Source organism: Bos grunniens, chromosome 11, assembly GCF_055505025.1.
Source record: "Bos grunniens cultivar Pamir isolate PY7600 chromosome 11, Bosgru_T2T1.0, whole genome shotgun sequence".
Lineage (NCBI taxonomy): Eukaryota > Metazoa > Chordata > Mammalia > Artiodactyla > Bovidae > Bos > Bos grunniens.
In genome coordinates, this window is record NC_141175.1 from 57,796,452 (window position 1) to 57,816,526 (window position 20,075).

Consider the following 20,075-nt stretch of genomic DNA (forward strand, 5'->3'; position numbering starts at 1 on the left):
TGTCAGGTCTCCTACCTGCTCCAGCATTTTGTCTGACTATATTATTGATACTGCCTTAATCACTATCACAATATATTTACAGACATCGTTTACTTATCAGAGGACTATGGGGTGTTGCTGTCTTTTCTTTTATAGCCCAAGGGTACTAAGAGTTTGGTACCTTAGATCACACACACAATACTCTAAAATGCATAGAAAGTCACTGGCAGAAGACAATCGTCAGTTAATCTTAGTTATCCTTGATGGAAGCCCTATTTTTTTCTTTTCCACGCCACAGGGCATGTGGGAAATTAGTTCCCCAACCAGGGATCGAACCATAGCCCCCAGGCTTGGAAACATGGAGTCTTAACCACTGGACCACAAGGGAAGTCCCTAGAAGCCCTACTCTTTCTATCCCACCAAACCCCGTTAAGGCCTTGATGAAACTTTTCAAGCTGGATGGGACTGGACTTAGGCAAAAGCTCCATACATGCGTTGGAAATATTTCTGGTGACAAAGTCCTCATTTAAAGCCGTGTTTGTTTAAACCTTAGTTTGGCTGATCATTAATTACCACCAAACACACACAAGCCCTTGGGTAGAGCTGAGTGACCGAATATTTATTTCCTTGACTTTAAGACAAGCTTTTTATATCTTTGAAATCAAGATGCCTCTTAAATCAGATTTAAGAAATACTGTAACAAACTGCTTTTATTGTGTCCCCTGCTAGTTTATATACACTTTAGCTCTTAATTCACCAAATACTTGCTGTTATTATTATTATCATCTGTAATCACGCCCCCTTTTTTTTTTTTAAACGCCCATTTTAAAGATGGGAAAGGCACAAGAAGGCTTTCGTTTTCTCCAGGTAACACAGCTAGTAATGGTGGAAAGGAATAAGAATAATCCCAAAGCAAGTACTTTAGAATCTAATTTAGGTAGACTTTTAGCTAAAGGACACAGTTCTGGTTTTTGCGCGCGCACACACACACACAAAGAAATTTCAAATATAAACGCGTAAATTAAAATAACAGTCAAAAACCAAACAAAAGACAAGGAAACGGGGACTCAGCAAGGTCAATGAGCTTGTCCAAGGTTATACAGAAGATATCAGATCCAGAATCCATGGCAGATCTGTCTTGATTCCAAAGTGCGGCTTCTTTCCACCAAACCACGCTACCAACAGACACGTGGTAAGGGGATGCATAAATATTTGATGAATAATGCCTGAAAACAAAGTTGACAAGGATGATGGTAAAAATATAAAAGATAGGTTAAAAACGGAAAAGTAGTTCAGGAACTGGAAAAGGAAAAAAAAAAAAAAGACACACAGACACACAGACCCCAATAGTTTTCAGAGCGGAGCACTCAGGCTGAGCCAAGATGCTGGAACAAACTTTGCGCGGGGGCCGCCGGACACCCGGGCAGGCGGTAGCGGAGTCTTCCACCGGGATGGTTCCCAAGGAGCCAGCCGGCCGTGGGGCACAGCAGCCAAGCCCAGCCGCCTCCCGCGCCCACGCCCTCCCGACCACGAGTCACCGGGCCGGGCAACGCGGGACAACGCCCGGAGGTCAGCCGCCTTTCCTGCCGAGCCGCTGGCTTAAAAAGAAACACAAACACGTGTCCCCGGCCGCTGCGCAGCCTCCCGTCGGGGTTGAGGGCAGCAGGGGGCTTCCCGCGGTCGGCCCGGCGGCCAAGCTCCCGAAGGCGGGAGCCTGCCGTGGTCTCAGCTCGCTGTCGGGAAGCACCTGCCGTCGCGGTCGGCCCGGCCCAACGGCGAAGCGCCTAGGGCCCGGTTCCACGTAGGCCCCAGGCGGGGCTCGGGGCCGCGCGGCCGTACCGGCGAGCGCCGGCGCCGGGGCGTTTCCTCTTCCTCCCTACGCGAGGCGCGGCGGCGCGGCGGTGGCCAGGCCGAGGCCGGGCTCGGGCGCCCGACCGAGGCCTGCCGGCGAGCGCGGCCAAACGCCGCCGCCCGAGTCGCCGCCGCCGCGGCGCCCCCGCCGCGCCCTCCGGCCGCGGGGCTCCGGGCAGCTGGGCCCGGCGCGGGCAGCGAGAGGCGGGGCCGGCGTGCGGGTGGCGGAAGGAGGCGGAGGAGGAGGAAGAGGAGGAGGAGGAGGCGGCGGCCGGGAGCCGGGGAAGAGGGGCGGGGGGTGGGCCGGGGGAGGGGAGGAGCGGGGTTTGCGGAGCGCGGCGCCGCAGCCGGGAGCCGGCGGGCCCGAGAGTGACCGAGTCACGGCGGGCGCCGGCGGAGCCGCGGCGTCGGACCCGCCTCCTGGAGGAGCTCAGCCCCGGCCAGGCCCGGCCCCATTCCCGCCCCGCGCCGCCTCCCCGCCGCCGCCGCCGCGGGAGCGCTCCCCTGCCCACCCCGCCCCCGCGGCCGAGCCCGGGAGTCGAGTGGGAGTCGGCCGGCCGGCGCGGGCAGCGCCGGGACCCCACAGGGGACACTGCAGTCGGAGCCCGGGAGGGGCCGCGCCGCCACCGTCTGAACTAGGATGTCCCGACATGAAGGTGAGAGGAGCCCCCGCCCCCACCCCCACCGCCCGGGCCTCGGCCTACCCCGCCCGGGCCGGGCGCCGCGGAGGGCGGCCGGGAAGCGGCGGAGACTTCGGCTGGGCCCGAGCCGGGCCCGAGACGCCGGGCCCGAGAGCGAGCGAGCGAGCGAGGGCGTAGAGCCGCGGCGCCGCCGCCGCCACGGCCGCGGCCCTGAGCTGGGCCTGGTGCCGGAGGCGGGGCGGCCGGGCCGGCCGGAGGGTTTGCACTGTCATGGGGCGGGGGAGGGGGAGGGGAGGCGGCGGGGCCCGTTACCGGCGGGAGCCCGGTCCTCGGGACTGATACCGGACGCCGCGGCCGGGCCGGCCGGTCCCGGAGCCGCGGGGCCCCGGCGCGGCCTAGAGCTCCCGCCGTCCCGGAAGGGCCCGGCGCGGCCGCCGAGCGGGGCCGCGGACGGCGGCAGGAGACCGAGGAGCCGACCCGGGACTCGGTGGGTGAGTCCGGTCTCCGGGAGACGACGGGGAGTGCCCCTGCCTGCGGACGACGGCGGGGCGGGCGGGAAGGCTCTGCGGTCGGGGAACGGGAAGCCCCCGTCGCCTGGAGCCCGCCCCGGCCTCGCGGCTAGGCCTCGGCGCGTCCCTGGGCTCGGGTAACCCAAGTTCCCGGGGCGGATCCGGCCCGGCCGGGTGAGCAAACTCACTGCTCGGTCACTGGGTCGGAAGGGGACTCGCTCCTGGCGGGCTGCGGGCCCCTTGCCCGGCATGCATGGTCTCCTGAACCAGGTTTTAGTAAATGACCGTGGTGAGGTCTGGTAGTGGTTAGGGGGCGTTTGGGACTTTGTTTTGTGATTTTAAAACATGGGGGTACAGATGCAAATCAGCAGACTGTTTTAGTCCGATCCCAGGGCACAAAGAGAAAAATGTTTAGGGCCGAGGTCTAGGCGTTGAGCTGATAAAAAAATAAGTTAACTTTAATTTGCTGCCATATGGTTTAGAAAAGGGAGGGGGTTGTGTTTTCTTTGTTTCACTACCACAGGTCTTTAAATAAAAAGTCTTAACGAAACTTGGCGGAAAAGTTTATCCTGGTAAGGTTAATGCAAGATTGTAGAAGTGGCTTGAAGATATTTTGTACTCTTGATGTTAAAATCCTATATAGGTGATGTAGGAGTGGAGAAAGTTTAGTGAGTCAGATTCTTGCGTGTGCACCACAACGTTGCGAAGGTATTCTTAGGGAAATATAGGCCTTAGAATTTCAAGATGGAAAAACTCAGATTGATCAAAATTATATTTAGAGCAAGTTTCAGGATTTCCATTACTAATTATAATTAATTTGAGATTGACTTCAAGAATATATTGTGTCCAAGGATTCTGTATTCTAAAATCACAAAACCAATAGGAAATATACTGTATTTTCTTCACTTACTGTGTACTGATGTTGGACAGTTTGAAATAATAAGGTACATAGGCTCATAGAAATATTTAGAAGCTATGCCTATTCCCCCTCCCCCCTTTTTTTACTTAATGGAAACATTCCTGTCTTGTAATTTAAAATAAATTGTAATTAAAGTGATAATCAAATTTTAATTTGGTATGTGAAGTTTATCTTTGGAGTCGTGTGTACACTGACCACCTTCAGGACAAAATGAAAGTGAGCAATGGCTGTAGGCTCTCTGACTCGTAAGAACTGGGAGAGTTAGAGTTACAGAATCATAGCAATGGAAGAAGGGTGTTTGAGACCCATTCTCCTGGCTTCAAGAAAATATCTGGATAGTTGCAGGCTGAGTTTTGTAATTGAATGGTATCCTGGGAACATTCCTTTACCCTCAGGAATCCTTTAGAGAAATTAAAACCCCACAGTGTGAACATTCTTGAATGTAACACAAATTCTGTACTTTAAGCCTGTTTTCCCCTGTTTGGTCCTGTGGAAAGACATGTGGTCATGAAACTTATATTTACCTTTTAGTTACTTGAATATTACTGAGCCCCTCAGCACAGGAATAGCACACCTTTTCTGTAACTTAGAGCATGCCAGATGTTTCTGAAAAAAGGAACATTCCTACCATACATCAGTTGAAGATTTACAGTACAGTATTTGTCAAATGATTACTTTTTAAGGGTCTAGCTAATGGCCTAAGGCAGGAATGACAATCTCCTTAAGAATCACATTTAATTTATTAGATCTATGGTGTGTGGAATTTTAGTTGGGCCTACCAGTTACTTTCATTGGTTAGAATTTAATGTATCAACAAATGTAGAGATTGACACCCTCGGTAGTGTAGTTCTTTTCTCATGCTTTCTTCTTTGGGCCAACTAATCCCATTTCTTTAGTGGTAGGATTTTTGAGCTCTTTTAATCATCTGTCCACTGCCAAATTCTCTGTAGTTCCCTTTTCCTTTCAGTAGTATGACCTAGAACTGGCTGTAGTAGTCTGGGAAGAAATCTGAACTGTGCTGCCCGCCTGTAGCGTGCTTGCCCTGTGCTTCTGTTTCAGTGCGTTCTGTATGCCCCTGCTTTGCGTCTTCGGGCCCACCCTAATGAGTTGCACTATATTGTATGTAAGAATGTAACTTTGGACAACAGAACCCCAAGGTGGACATCTGTCAAGCTTTAGTCTATACTTTGCAAAGCAGTGGACTACCTCAGAGAAATGAGGTGCAACTGGAAGCACAGAGAAATGTTCAAGGCATATTCTAGGGCTCAGCATGCTTTTTTTCTGTGAAGGGCTAGGGAGTAAATATCATAGGCTTGGCAATCCTATGCCCCCTCTGCTGTTGTAGTGTAAAAGCAGACAACATGTAATGAATGAGCACAGCCGTGTTCCAATGAAAACTTTCTTTATGGGACTGACATTGAATTTCATATAATTTTTATGATTCTTCGTTTTTACCATTTAAAAATGTAAAAACCACTCTTAGCTTGAGGGCTGCACAAACACTGGAGGTGGCCACATTTGGCCCATTTTGGCCTGCAGGCTATCATTTGCCTACTTTAGCTCTGGACTTTAGTTTTAGAGTTGATTGAACTGAAATTGTGGAGAGTCCAGAAAGGACCCACTGTGCTTGGTATTCCATCGTTTCCTCTGGGGTATGGGGAGTGAGTCCATGGTGTGGGCTGGTTCTGTACCTGTTTCCAGCAGCACTATATAGATTGTGATCAGAGTTATTGTTCCTGCTGGAGAAACAGACTCCCCACTTGCCTTTCCAGACACTGGAGTTTTGGTACTCTACATTGTCTCCTGCTTGCCAATCTTGACTTTCACAACCAGAATTCCAGGGTCTTTAAACATTTTACAATGTCAGTTCTTAGTCATTTTATGTTCAACCTGCCAGCACCATCTAGTTCCATGTTATACACAGTGAAACCCATCATTTTCTGTTTCATTGGTAGAAGTTTTTTTTCCCCTAATGTTTCACTACATGCTTTCTTCTTAAATACATTTAGAGTATAAATATGTTATTCAGAGCTTAAAATCCATTTAATAGCTTTGCAAATGTTGTTAAAAACATATCAAATTAGTCAGTGTTTTATTAGCTAAAATGAAATTATAAATGTTCTTGCATGAGTTGGAGCCTAATTGATTACCTAGTTAGGAATATGTTTTATTACCTTAAATCATCCACCCTTTTTTTCATTTGCTACTATGTTTAAGACCCTGGGCTAGGTACCAAGGATGAATGAAGCAGAGGGAGCTCCTCAACTTAAGTGTGGTGGGGAAGACGGAAGACGCATGTGCACAGCTCCTGCAGCACAGTGTGAGACATGCCATAAGGAAGGGATAAACAAATTGATGACAATATAATTACCAACTTTTTTCTTACTAATTTTGCCCAGTTTCAGAGAGGGATTCTTTTGTGAATTCTAACTCCTTTTTCTTGAGTGCCTCCTAGCTTTTTTGTGGGCTGCTCTTCATTTTGGATAAAATCATTTGAGCTTTCAAATAGAGTTCCTATTTGAACTAATCTCTACTTGATTTATATTTCCCCTAAGTTTTTGAAGATTTTCATATGTAAGCAATGATAGTGAATAAATGGACCAGTGATCCTAACATGTTATTCTCAAAAGCATCTGAGACTGTTTATTTTCAAAATGTTAAGTACAACAGTAGGTAGGTCATTACTCTAGTTCTTGAAAGGGTTTTGAAGTTGTATCACTTTTTTGTTAGATTTCTGTTCTCCAGGAGTGCTATCTAGTGCTATAAATGAGCATGCAGACAGTCCCAGTGGGAATTGCAATAATTTTGTTTGCAAAATTTGGGGACTGGAAAGCCAGCATTGGCAATTAGCATGGGATTTTTAACGTGGTGACTTTTGCTTTCCTGTGACAAAGTAAATTCACTCCCACTGAAAAGTTCTTTGCTATCATGTCGAACAACTTACTTCACTAAGTGATCTGTTAAAAAGATTATGACACTCTTACTTGACTTTAAATTTAAGTGAATCATTTATTATATTTACTTTGACTTTCAATAAAGGATAAAACATAAATATTTTAATTTCTGGAGTCTTTGATTCCATGATTTTGTATAAAGTTGATTTTGAAGTCCGTTCTCATCTGTTGACATCCATGTGTAAGTTAAAATATAGCAAAATAAACTTTCTTGTTTTATATTAGAAATTTAGTTTGAAAGGTATTTCTGTTAGTCTTAGAATTTTAAGAGTTTATTAACAGCAGTCTTGTTTAAAGGTTGTAAACCTTTTCACAGTGAAAATCAGGAAGCTTCTGATGTGAATGGACCAAATTCCTTCACATTAGGTTTGCAACATTTCAAAAAAGAAATCCATGTCTTTATGAGTCTTAATTTTCAAAACATCAGCTTTATAACATCTAACACATATATTTACAGTGGTTTGGATTTTTTTAGAGTGCAGGTTCCAAAAATTGTTTTTAGTGAAGATTAAGGTATCATTTAGGATATATTATCCTAAAAATAGTATGTTTTAAATGTCATCATAAGTACTGCCGTGGGGCTTCTTTCATGAATATGGAAGCATTTCCTACCCTTCATATTCATAAAATTTTAAAGTAGTGCCATTCGTAATTAAAATCTTTGTTGATTAAAGTTTAATTTCACATTAATTTTAGCATTGTGCTAGGAGCCATGATGTTTTTCATTTCCTTAAAATGGTTGGGTATACTTTTTAGCCACTGACAGACAGTCCGTGGGGTTGCGAAGAGTCGGACACGACTGAGCAACTAACACACACACACATACTTTTTAGCCGCTAAAGTTATACATTAAAATTAAGGAAAGAACCTGTAAGAGGTCTATAGATCAGAGCATTTTTTAAAATGTGGTGATTTTTATATATTATCTGTGTCCTGATTGATGATGGAGATGTTGGATAAGGCAGATGGTTTCCAGAGGAACACGTTACCTATGTTCCATGGGAGGAAAGTGAGTGTTTTGCATGAAAAGAGGGTTCGGGCAAGGGTGAGGACAAGAGACGAGGAGGGTGATGGCAGTAGAAAGTTAGGCAGGGTAGTCATGAATCTTGGGAATGATCTGTAGCCACAGGAAGTCAGAAACAGAAAACTCTCATGCTTGATGAAATGTCTAAAGAACCAGGTACCAGGAGGTAAAAACAGGGTCCTGCAAAACTAGCAAGAGATGAATTGCTTGTTAGGCACCTTCCCGGGTGCCATCCTTGCTGCTTTTCTAACTGCCCTCCCACATGTTTGTGAATCCATGTTTCTAACTGTCTTTCTGAATAGTACCAAAGCAGAGTGTGGGTCTGTCTTGTTCACGTACATGGTCTGTTTATCTCTTCAGGGCCGTGGTACCAACCAGCAGTCTAGCAGACTTGGCCAGTAGCCACAAGAGGTATCAGGGAGAAAGTACGGATGGATTCTTGCAAATCCATCACTACTGTGTGAAAAATCCAACTGAAGTCAATCACAGGAGTGGGTCAGTCAAGTCACCTTCAGCTTGGAGGGACAGACATTAAGTGGGTGAAGCCTCTTGACATCATCACTAATTAGGTTTGCACATTTTCTTCTGCTGGAGTATGTGTGTGTGTGTGTGTGTGTGTCTGTGTTTTCCTTCTCTTGCCGGTAATCAGTGCCACTGTCATGAACTTCAGATTTCTCTGTAGTCAGAGGATCTACATTCAAAGAGCCAGTTTAGAGTGCTAACTTGATGAGTTGACCATTAGAACAGTTGCAGGTATATTAGACTGTAATTTTTGGTTTTGACGTCTTTTACCTTTGTTCCGTAAGACTCTGTCACCCTCCCTGCCCACCCAGCAAAGTTAAGTCCTTCCAATAGCACTCGTGCATCATTCTCCAGGCATTTTTTTATGCTGTAATTGTTCACTTGTCTGGCTGCACCACATAGGTATAGTGTTATACTTACACCTCTGTATGCTACCACCTAGCATAGTGTCTGGCCTTTGGGAGGCCCAGTGAACATTTGGGAGTGACTGTTAGAGATGTTTAATAATTGTCTGAAAAAATGGTAAGACTCGAAAGTGCATCCCTGCTTTTGTATGGGGGAACTGGTTAGGAGGGAAAGAGTTTGTAGGAAAGAGAACTTGGAACTCATAGAAGTAAGAGGGGATGAGTAAACTATGTGTACATAGAATGAAAATAACTTAGGGTAGCTGACTCCCTGGGGAATGGCCTGGGACTGGACACCAAGGTGCTGTTTTGTTCTCCCTCTGGCTCTGGTTTCAGATTAACTGGCTGTGAAGATCTGCATGTTAATTGCACTGTGTGTGAGTTTCCTGCTTCATTCAGTCTTTCATTCAGAGAATATTTATGGCTACCTACTCAAGTACCACTCCAAGTCATCTCCAGAGCTGGCCACAAGTTGTTGACCCTTGCTGCAGGATGATAATATTCAGTGGGTTAGAAACACATGTTAGCGAATAAAATTCTTTCCTATTGCATAGGTTGTGGCTCTTTTCCAGTGTGCTCGAATTAGTCCTTGAAGTTTATATTTTATGACAGGGTAATTAAATCATGTAAGTGTTTTAATGTTTTGGCAATATTTGCACCCCCCTCCTTTTTTTTTAAACATTATTTTCATTCAAGCTTCACAATCACTTCTAATTCTGCCCAGCAGTACATTTCGTTCTCTAACAATATTATCCTTAAACTTAAGGTCTCAACACACACCTGCACACGTAAGTATCTTTTTGATACTTAGCAAAGAGAGCTCAAGGTATTAAACTTTTTATATTCCGTATAGTGTTTTTTTGTGTGTGTGGCATCCTTATGGTTATATAGCAACCGTTGGGGTGAGTAACTGGACCCTACTTCCTTCTGGTATTCTTCCTCAACCAGCATTCTCCTTTGGTGTCCTCTGTGATTGTAGAGTTTTGACAGTGAGTGCAAGGAAATGAGAAACTTTCTAAATCAGGAGTTAAAGACACTGAAGTGAAATGGACAGGGATTATGTAAAGGAGTTGTTAGAAATGTGTCCTTTCTCGGTAAGAATGAAATACATGCTGGGAGGTGGGGGGTGGTGGGAACCAGGTAGTTTTCATAGTCAGAGATCATGTTCATTCTTAGTAACACTGCTAGCAGTTCTGATACAGTTAATTGCAATTTGAAATGAATTTCATGTGTTTGTATAGCTACAGATAAGAGTGTACATAGTAGTCTCTGAGGGCTTCCCTGGTGGCCCAATGGTAAAGAATCCACCTGCCAATAGAAGAGACACAGGTTCGATCCCTGGGTGGGGAAGATCCCCTGGACAAGGAAATGGCAACCTCCTCCAGTATTCTTGCTGGGAAATCCTGCAGACAGAGGAACCTGGTGGGCTACAGTCCTTGGGGAATCGCAAAAGAATCAGAGACAACTTAGCGACTAAACACACATGGACAGTAGTCGCTGAGGTGAAACTGATCGTCCTTCCCCTGGGAAAAATGGTGATTAGAACCTTGGGTTACAGTGGATGAGCACCTGGCCTGAGGTGATCCCGTATTAGGCCAGGATCAAAGAGCTTCACTCCATGTCAGACATACTGCATATCTGTATGCTTATTCATTGCTCCCTATCATTTTCTGCAAGCTTTTTAGAAACCACTCAAAGGGAAAAAGAGATAGCAAATCTTCTTGCAGAATTGGGCTGCATGATCACACTGTCTAATAGAAATCTAGTTTCAAGTCACATGTAATTTGAAATTCTCTGGGAGCTACAGTAACAAAACTGAGAAGGTGAAATCAATTTTAATAATTTAATGCTTTAACTTAATATATACAAAATAACAGTTCATCATGTAACCAATATACAAATTGTTTATGAGATATTTTTATGTTCTTTTTTCTTTACAACACTGTAAAAATCTAGGATATATTCCACACTGAAACTTTTTAATTCAGATGCTAGATTTTCATAAAAAAATTACTTGGTCTTAGCTGAGAAACACTTTAGACTTCCAGACACATTGGAAGTCTGCTAATTCATATTTTGATCATAATACTGTCTGTCTTTGTAAGTAACATGTTGATGCAGTATTGCCATCTACTTAATTGTCCATTCATGAACATTCTTGATTTGTTTCCTGAATTTCTCTCCTAAGAAGTTAGATTTTACCCTATTTTTTGACCTTAAAATTATTCTTAACCTAAACTTTAGCTACATAAAACCATCACAGTAGAAATCCACTTTATAAACAACTACAAATGTATATAAATTCTAATTCCTTTGAGGGCTATTCAGATTGATGAAGTGTAAGTAATGGCTTTGGGGTGGTTTTAATGTGAGTTTGAGGGGTTATTTTGAAGTCCCTGGAGTTGACAGATATAGAATTTGCAAAAGTTGTTGCTAGTCCATTTCAAGTTTTATTATGGTGAATTCATCATTTGAAAAAAGTGACCCCTAGGCTTGGTCATTTATTGTACATGTATTTTGTTGGGCTTCCTGGTGGTTTAGATGGTAAAGAATCCACCTGCAATGCAAGAAACGCAGGTTCAATTCCTGGTTCAGGAAGATCTCCTGGAGAAGGGAATGGCTACCCACTTTGGTATTCTTGCCTGGGAAATCCCATGGACAGAGGAGTCTAGTGGGCTATAGTCCATGGGGTAGCAAAAGAGTCAAACACAACTGAGTGACTAACACTTTCACTATATAGATTATATATACCCAGTATCCATCTCCAAAAGGCTCCTGGCATCTACCAGTAGAAAGACAGGTGGCTATGATTCTTGTTTAATTTTAAGGAAACTGGTTATGGAGCCGATGGAGAAGATAATCCTTAGTCCACTATCAAGGTTAGCCACCCACTGGTGGTGTCTCTCTTTTACCTTTTTGGCTTATTATTTTAGCCAGTTACAGCTAGATTTGCAAGTGAAAATAAGAGTGTTTGGAAGACAGTCTGTTAAAAATTAAAGACCTCATGTTTTTCTGTCTTGATTTTACTGGAGCAGCAGTTCCGCTGAGCTGTCAGTATTATGTTTTTGTTTTTCCTTCAGCTCCCCTCCAGCCAGATCACTGAGACGTCAGGAATCTGTGGCTCTTCCCTCCTCCCCATCCCCCACCTGATAGTGTAAAAATGCTAGTATTATTGTTTTGGGGTCTTCCCTAATGGCTCAGAGTAAAGAATCTGCCTGCATTAAAGGAGATGCAGGAGACACAGGTTCAGTTCCTGGGTCAGGAAGATCCCCTGGAGGAGGAAATGACAACCCACTCCAGTATTCTTGCCTGGAGAATTCCATGGACAGAGGAGCCTGGTGGGCTACAGTCCTTAGGGTCGCAAAGAGTCGGATAGGACTGAGCAGCTGAGCACTCACATCCTATTATTTTGGGGCACTGTCATCCAATGCTGCTCAACATGTGGTTCAGGACCAGCCTATCAGTATCACCTGGGAACTTGCTCGTAATGCAGATTCTTAGACTCTACCCCAGACCTACCGATCACAACTTCTGGGGGTGGGGCCCAGCGGCCTGTGTTTTAACAGACTCCTACCTGGACCTGGTTATGTAATAAAAGGCATTGTTTGCATGAGGTGGTTATTGTTGGTGACAGGCACCCAATGGTTTGAGACCACTTTTCATGATATGATACTAACCAAACGGAAATGGAGCTGATGACCTTGGCCCCATTCTCCTTGAATGTCATGCTCTTGTCACCTGAGAAGGTAGAAGAGGAGCATAACTCCCCACTCCAGACTTGTTCTTTTTATTTACTCAACACATATTTATATATTGAATGTGTACTCAGGGCCAGGAATTATTCTGGCCACAAGGAAACCTTAGTGAACAAGATAGAGAAGCTTCCTGTTCCTCTGACACTCACACTCCATTAGAAGGAATATGCCAAGGGTGTATGGCCTGTGACTTGGCCCACTGCCTGTCTTGGTAAATAAAGTTTTATTGGAGCACAGCCGCATCTCCTCATTTGCATATTCTCAAAGTTGCTTTGTGCTACAATGCACAGTTGAGGAGTTATGACAGAGAAAGTTGAACATATTTACTCTCTGGCTCTTGACAGAAAAAAATTGTGAATCCCTGAAAAAGACCATGAAAGAATAAATAGATGGAGAAGGAAATGGCAACCCACTCCAGTATTCTTGCCTGAAGAATCCCATGGACGGAGGATCCTGGTAGGCTACAGTCCATGGAGTCGCTCAGGGTCAGACACGACTGAGCGACTTCACTTTCACTTTTCACTTTCATGCATTGGAGAAGGAAATGGCAATCCACTCCAGTGTTCTTGCCTGGAGAATCCCAGGGACGGGGGAGCCTGGTGGGCTGCCGTCTATGGGGTCGCACAGAGTTGGACATGACTGAGGCGACTTAGCAGCAGCAGCAGCAGTGTTAGAAAGTGACAACTGTTACAAGAACCCAGACTGGGACTAGAGAATGGGGGCCTACTTTAGATAGTGATGGTCAGGGAGAGCTTTTCTGAAGATGGAACTTTGAAAGAAAGAACTTGAGTTAAGTGAAGGATGTGAAAAGGAGGATACAGCAAGTCCAGAGGCCCTGAGATTTGGAATGTTCTGGGAACAGCAGTGAACCCCCTGCGGATGGAGGACCATGGTTGAGGGGGAAGAGGTAGGAAATGAAGTCGGTGTAACTAGTCCAGACACAGCATACTCTGTATTGTGGCCTGCGGTGAGGATGTTTGATTGTGTGTTCTTGGAGAAATACACTATAGAAGCCCTTCTTTAGAGGGATCTTTTTGGCTATACATGGCAGAGACTGGAAGCTAAACACCTGCTGTAGCACATTCCAGCATCTCTAAGAAACACTGCTTTATGAACTTTCCCCAACACTCTTCACTTCAGGCATGGCCACCAAGTAGGAGAATGGCAGAGGGTAGACTGCAGAGCTGAGAAAACAAGAGCGTGTTAGAGAGAGGTCTATCAGACAGTACTGAGAAGACCAGGGTTTCTAGAACAGATGCCCATATGTAAGTCCTGACTTCTGAGTCAGTGCAAGAGATCTGTTTTCTGTAAAAAAAGGATGCAACTGCTGCTTTGGCCTCTTTCCAAGGGTCTCTGTGAAGATGAAATACCAGGGCATGTAGTGACGTTTTCTAAGTTGGATGAAGCACTGCATAAGTATAAGATGATGGTATTTTTTTTTATTATAGGGGATAAGATTAGAAATGAAGACTGGAGCAAGGTAGATAGGGAAGGATTTGATTGCAACACTAAGGTCAGTCTTTTCCTTTTTCCATAGAGATTATGGGATGGAAAAGGGGTCAAAGTTTGAAGCAAAGAAAGAGCGTGATGAGTAAGTTTCAGGAAGATTAGTGTGGTGGTATTGTGTGTGGAGTAGGTTGGTGCTTGTGGCAGGAACCATTCAGAGACTGGTGGCATGAGCTTGAAGTTGAAAGGACCTGAATTAGTCAGTGATGGTAGGAACAAAAAGAAAAGAAAAAGCAACACGATTTGAGATAAAGTCTCATTGCAAGAGAACAAGGACTAAAGTATAATTTCAAGACGACCAGTCAACATGCTGAAAGAATAGCAGGTTCTTAATATTAGTTAGGGAAGATAGGAAGGGAGAGGTGGGGAAAAGAGTAATTTTTAGCTTTTGACATTTTGGATTTAAGGTGATGTTAGGCCATTAGGTAGGCTTCCCTGGTGGTTCAGATGGTAAAGAATCTGCCTGCAATGCAGGAGACCCCGGTTCAATCCCTGGGTCAGGAAGTTGCCCCGAGAAGGTAAGGCCACTGGGGAGAAATCAGGAGTTGAGAAACACTGCACTGGGGCTCAGAAGAGAGAAATCTTGGTTAGAAAAAAGAATCTTATAGCCCCCTACATTGACGTCTGGGGATAGGCTAGATTTCTGAGGAAGAAAGTATCTTGAGAAGAGGGGCTTAGAGAGTGAGCACAAGGTTGTTATGACCCCCTCAACCTCCTCTTAAGGTACAATTGCACTTGTCATGCAGGTATTGACTTACTGCTTTAGATCTAGGCTTTTTTGAATAGGGATGAGAGGTAGAGTAGAAGAGGAGGCTGGAAGGGGAGAAACCACTACTAAGCAAACATCTGCTATAGTAATAGTAATATTTATGGAGTGCTTACCATCTGCAAGGCCCTGCGCTCAGTATTTCACAGGTACCAACTCATTTAATTCTCATAACAGTTCTATAAGATGTATATTATTATTATCCCAGTGTAATGAATGAGGAAATTGAAGCACTGAGAAGTTCTTCATCACACAGTCTGTAATGGAGCTGGAATTCAAATCCAGGCCTGGTTTCTCAACGTTGTTGTTCAGTCACTAAGGCATGTCTAACTCTTTGCAACCCCATGGACTGCAGCATGCCAGGTTTCCCTGCTCTTCACTATCCCCCAGAGTTCACTCAAACTCCTGTCCGTTGAGTCAGAGATACCATCTAACCGTCTCATCCTCTGTCATTGACGCCTTCTCCTGCTCTCAGTCTTTCCCAGCATCAAGGTCTTTTAAGCTGTACTCTGTACCGGGCATTTTATAGACTGGTTCCTACAGCAGTGATCTCAGTTATGAGGCTTAGTAAAATTTCAAAACAATCCAGCAAGATATGTTACCATATTCTGCAGATTTGGAATTTGAGTCTAAGTAAGAGAGGCTGACACAACTGAAGCAACTTAGCACGCACACATGCAAGAAAGGTTAGGTTATTTGTCGTAGGTCATGCAGGACTCAGTGGTAAAGAATCTGTCTGCCAGTGCAGGAGATGCAGGTTTGAACCCTTGAGTCGGGAAGTCCCCCTGGCGGAGGAAATGGCAACTTACTCCAGTATTCTTGCCTGGGAAATCCCATGGACAGAGGAGCCTGGCAGGCTACAGTCCATGGGGCTGCAAAGAGTATCGCACATCTGAGCAACTGAGTGCACACATATGCCAGGCAGTAAGTGGTAAAGCCAAGACTTGAACTGAATTCTGTCACATCCAAACATCTGTGATCATTTTATTTCATTCAAGTCAGTACACTTTCTATACAGGACTAAATAACAAGTATGACTTTGCAGGCCACATGCTGTCGACTGCAACAACTCTGCTCTCCTGATTTGAAAGCAGCCTTAAGACTAAATGTAAACAGATAAGCTTGGCTATGATCCAATAAATCTTTATTTGTGGATATTGAAATTTGAATTTCGTGTATTTTTCAGGTATCACTGAATATTCCTTTTAAAATTTTCTTCTCAAAAAAAAAAAATAAAAATTTCTTCTCTAAACATTTTTAAATGCAAAAACTGTTCTTAGCTCACAGATTAGACAAAAACAGGTGGTAAGCCAGGTTTAGCCCATGGGCCATGGTTTTCTGACTTCTGCTTTCATCCATTCATTTAATAAATATGCACTGAATACCTTCTCTATGTGGAGATATTGTGTTGGGACTCGGGACAAAACACAAAGGGAATTCCAGTTCCAGCCTTCTAAGATGAGACGTGTAATTTGAATACAAAGTGTGAACTGTAATCATATAGTTAATCATAGTATGAACTATAATAAATTTATACTTGCAAGGTACAGTGAAAGAATCGATATGGGAGGCTGCTCAGTTTCATGGACGAATTCATGAACACATCCCAAAGGGAGTTATGTGCTTGAGTTGTCTCTGATGTTGGGGAGAGTATCCCATGGACAGAGAGATGAGCAGAAAGGATTTTCCTTTGAGGGGAAACCATAAGAAATTTAACATTATTGGAGCAAAAATGGAGGGGCTGATGCCAGGAAATGAACCTTGTCAATAGGGTAGATAAATGGGAGTGAGTTTTTAAGAAATTTCAAACCAGTATGAGTTTTGTGTTCTAGAAAGAGATTCTCTGAAGGATGGATTTGCAGAGGGCAGGGTGGGGAGACGAACAGGTAAGTTACCCCAAGATAATTGCTGTAGTGAGTGCAAATTGGTTCACAAAGAGTTAGACACGACTGAGCACTCACGTACACGCGTGCAAGTAGGAGACCTATTTGGTGAACAATGAGGCACGGGGATTTTGGAATAGTGAAATGTCTAGGAAAACTCAGGGTTTGGGCTTGATTAGTTGGGCAGTGCTGTTTATCAGAATGCATATCTAGGACAAAGAAGCATGCTTTAGGGGTCAAGGTTGGAAGCAGGGGAAAGTGAAGTGACTTCCATTTTTAGCATGTTTTATTTGTGGTACCTGTGGGACATCCAAGTAGAGATATCCAAGGACAGTTAAGCATGTGGATCTGGAATTCGGGTGGAATAAATCTGGGCTAAGATAAATCCATAGTTAATAGAGTTGATTGCTCAGGGATGGTTAGAACCTATAGATTACAATGGGGAGACTGATCATTAAATTTAAGGAGCAGGAGAGACTGGCTGAAGGGAGTACCTGGAGAGTAGAAGGAGAATCAGGAGAGAGTATTGTCATTGAAATTTAGGAAGGTGATTTTTCTGGAAGGAGGATGTGGTCAGTATTGCTGCAGAAACGTCAAGAAGATAAGGAGTGAGTGTTCTTTGGCTGTGGCTATTGGAGTGAGGAGGGCTGTAGAACTTAATGAGCATAGGCTAGAACCCAGATTGCAGTGTATTCAATTCCAAATGAACATGAGAAACTGGGAACACTGTTACAGATTTAGCTGTGAGGGAAAGGAGAGATGTGTGCCGCTCAAGGGTAGATACTACAGACTGATAGGGAAGACTGGGAAAAGTCGTTCCGTCAATAAATAATGTACCAGGTACTGGTGTTGAAACTGGAGATAGAGTAAGGAAAGGTAAGAGGAAGTTCTTATTGTAGAGCTTACATTTTAATGGGGAGTGGGTACAGAAAAGAAACATATAATTTAATTTTGGTTAGTGATAAATATTCTGAAGAAAATAAAGCTGACTGGAGGATTAAGGATTGACTATGATGGAAGGTGCATGGATGATCTGGTATTTATTTTTAAGAGTGGTCAAGAAAGCCTTCCACAAGAAGTAATACCTCTCAAGCAGAGACTTCAGGTATAAAAAAGCTCTGGGGTCAGAATAAAGCAGGTTATGTGAGGAACAGGGTGGCTGGAGCTGACTCAGCGAGGAGGAGGAGGGCAAATGAGGTATAGGTGGAGCTTTGTAGGAGATGGTGAGGCACTGGAGTTTAGTCCTCTGAACTTAGAGCTAACAAGATACATGTCAGCCCACTGTGTGAGAGGAGGGCCATTTACTGAGATGCAGAAGGGAGGTGCATTTTTGGAGGCAGAAGTCAAGAGTTCTTTTTCAGACATATTAGGTAAGAGATGTCTGTTAGATGTTCAAGTGGAGATGTGTGATGAATAAACTGGAGCCGGTTGGGTGAGTGTGAACAGACACACGCTCAGCAATATCATTAGGGACCTTAAAATCAAGACTTGATGCCATTCTGCTGCTCTTTCCAGTTTACTGTGGCTTGAGTCCCCAAACCTTATATTATGTAAATGTCTGTGTGGGGGCCTGTGAACCTTGTTTTCCTCCCCAAAGTGCCACGAGAGAGGGAGCACAGAGGTGGCAAGCCCAGCGAGTCTCCTGCGCCAGTGTTGCAGTGGTACTGGTCCAGGCCAAGAGAGCTCTGTGTGGGAATTAGGCCAGTTTGGCAGCTGGATAATGAATTAATTTATTTTAGTCTTTTTCTCTCCAATAAAATCAAGAGAAGATAGAATAATAGACCTTTTGGTCCAGAAGGAAATCAACCTCCTTTTTTTTTCTTTTCCAAATAAAATTGCAGTCTAGAAAGGCTGACTCATACTACTTGAGATCACAGGGCTAACATTCAGATCTCATGACTCTTATTCCAGACTCCTTTTGTACTGTCTATACTACTGAAATGAAATTACCCCAAACTGTAGGATCAGAGGGTTTATTAGTTTATAGATACTTTGAGGCTAGATTTCTTCAGTGGATAAAATTTTCTGTTTACTCAAGTTTTTTCTAAGATGCTGAAAAGTAAATTTATCAATGGGACTTTAGAACCAGACTGCTGGTGTTCAAACCCCAGCCTGGTCACTGACTTTACAAACTGTGACCATGGGTAAGTTGTTTCCCTCTCTGTGTATCATTTCATAACAAAGGCTTAATGCTAGGGTGGTTGTATTTGATGGTTATTATATATAAGATGTTTACAGTAGTGCCAGGCATATGGCAAGCAGTCATTGAGCCATCATGATCATTTTCATCTTGGACATACAGAACAGTTGTCTACCACACTTTTAAGTTCTGTGCATATAATTTGAGTGTTAATGTTATACAGAATATATGAGAAGATACAGGAAGTAAGGTAAGATAAAAGTACATAAGGTAAAACAATGTCCCTGCCCTCAAGGAATTTGCATTATAATGGAGGAAGAAGTCTTACAATCCAGGAGGCATTATCTATTTAAAATGATTGGACAGTGAAAGCTATGAATGGTCTCTTATCTTCTAACATTCTGTGAATCTGGGTATTCAGAGGAAGACAGAGGGACTAAGAAGAGGTTTGAGCAAGTTTTGTGGGTAAGGGATTTGTCTGGTTAGAGTAGAAGCAGACATTCTAGACCAATGGGATGGGCAGAAATTAGTATTTAATAAGGCCAAGGTAGGTAAACACAGGGGAGAATTTTTCAACAGTAAACAGTTTTGCTAGAGAAAAGGCCCGTGAGAGATAATAGTGATTTGGATACATTTGAGGGTATATACCAAAACCAAGCATACCAAACTTACCTCTTTTTTGCTTGGGCTTCTAAATTGGCATATCAAAATGTCACCATAGGCACTATCTTTCACTCAGGTGTATAAAGACTGTCACTGTCAACGTGGACAGGATATTTGATACATTAGATGATGATGTCAGAGGAGTGCATCACTGATGGAGTGGCTCACAGAGTGTTGATCCATAAAGGTTAGTGGCAACCTAGACTAAACAGGGGCTTCCCTGGTGGCTCAGATGGTTAAGAATCTGCCTGCAATGCAAGAGACCCAGGTTCGATCCCTGGGTTGGAAGATCTCCTGGAAAAGGGAATGGCTAGAATTCCATAAACAGAGGATCCTGGTGGGCTACCATCCATGGGGTCACAAAGAGTCGGACGCGACTAGCACTTTGAATTTTTCAGAGTAAAGAGAGGACTAGGAGGTGATTTCTGTATCTCTTTTCTGTTTTGAGTGTTTTTTTTTTTTTTTTTAATTGACTGAGGTTTAACTCATTGGTAATGTAATTCCCCTGTTCTATTTCCCAGTTTCAGCACATCAGCATTTTGCCATTTTTATATCAGTT

The 20,075-nt window shown here is 44.0% G+C and overlaps 1 protein-coding gene and 1 pseudogene across 2 annotated transcripts in view; one reads left to right on the forward strand and one right to left on the reverse strand.

Moving 5' to 3' along the window:
• Positions 1-577: 577 nt before the first annotated feature.
• LOC147363110 (uncharacterized) lies at positions 578-19,430 on the reverse strand. Its single transcript, XM_086326515.1, has 2 exons — positions 1,322-19,430; positions 578-1,205 (listed from the first exon to the last, which is right to left on the reverse strand). The coding sequence occupies exon 1, from the start codon at positions 3,229-3,231 to the stop codon at positions 2,740-2,742; it is 492 nt and encodes a 163-aa protein (XP_086182641.1). The 5' UTR covers positions 3,232-19,430; the 3' UTR covers positions 578-1,205; positions 1,322-2,739.
• The window catches only part of LOC147363111 (uncharacterized), a 70,941-nt pseudogene continuing 52,227 nt past the window's right edge, over positions 1,362-20,075 (forward strand). Inside the window, exons 1-2 of the transcript XR_015137467.1 lie at positions 1,362-1,685; positions 1,768-2,486. The product of XR_015137467.1 is annotated as an uncharacterized LOC147363111 (transcript). The remainder of the gene's footprint in view (positions 1,686-1,767; positions 2,487-20,075) is intronic.

Excerpts from the sequence above, each read along its gene's own strand:
- LOC147363110 (XM_086326515.1), bottom strand. The coding sequence starts at position 3,231 with ATGCCGGGCAAGGGGCCCGCAGCCCGCCAGGAGCGAGTCCCCTTCCGA.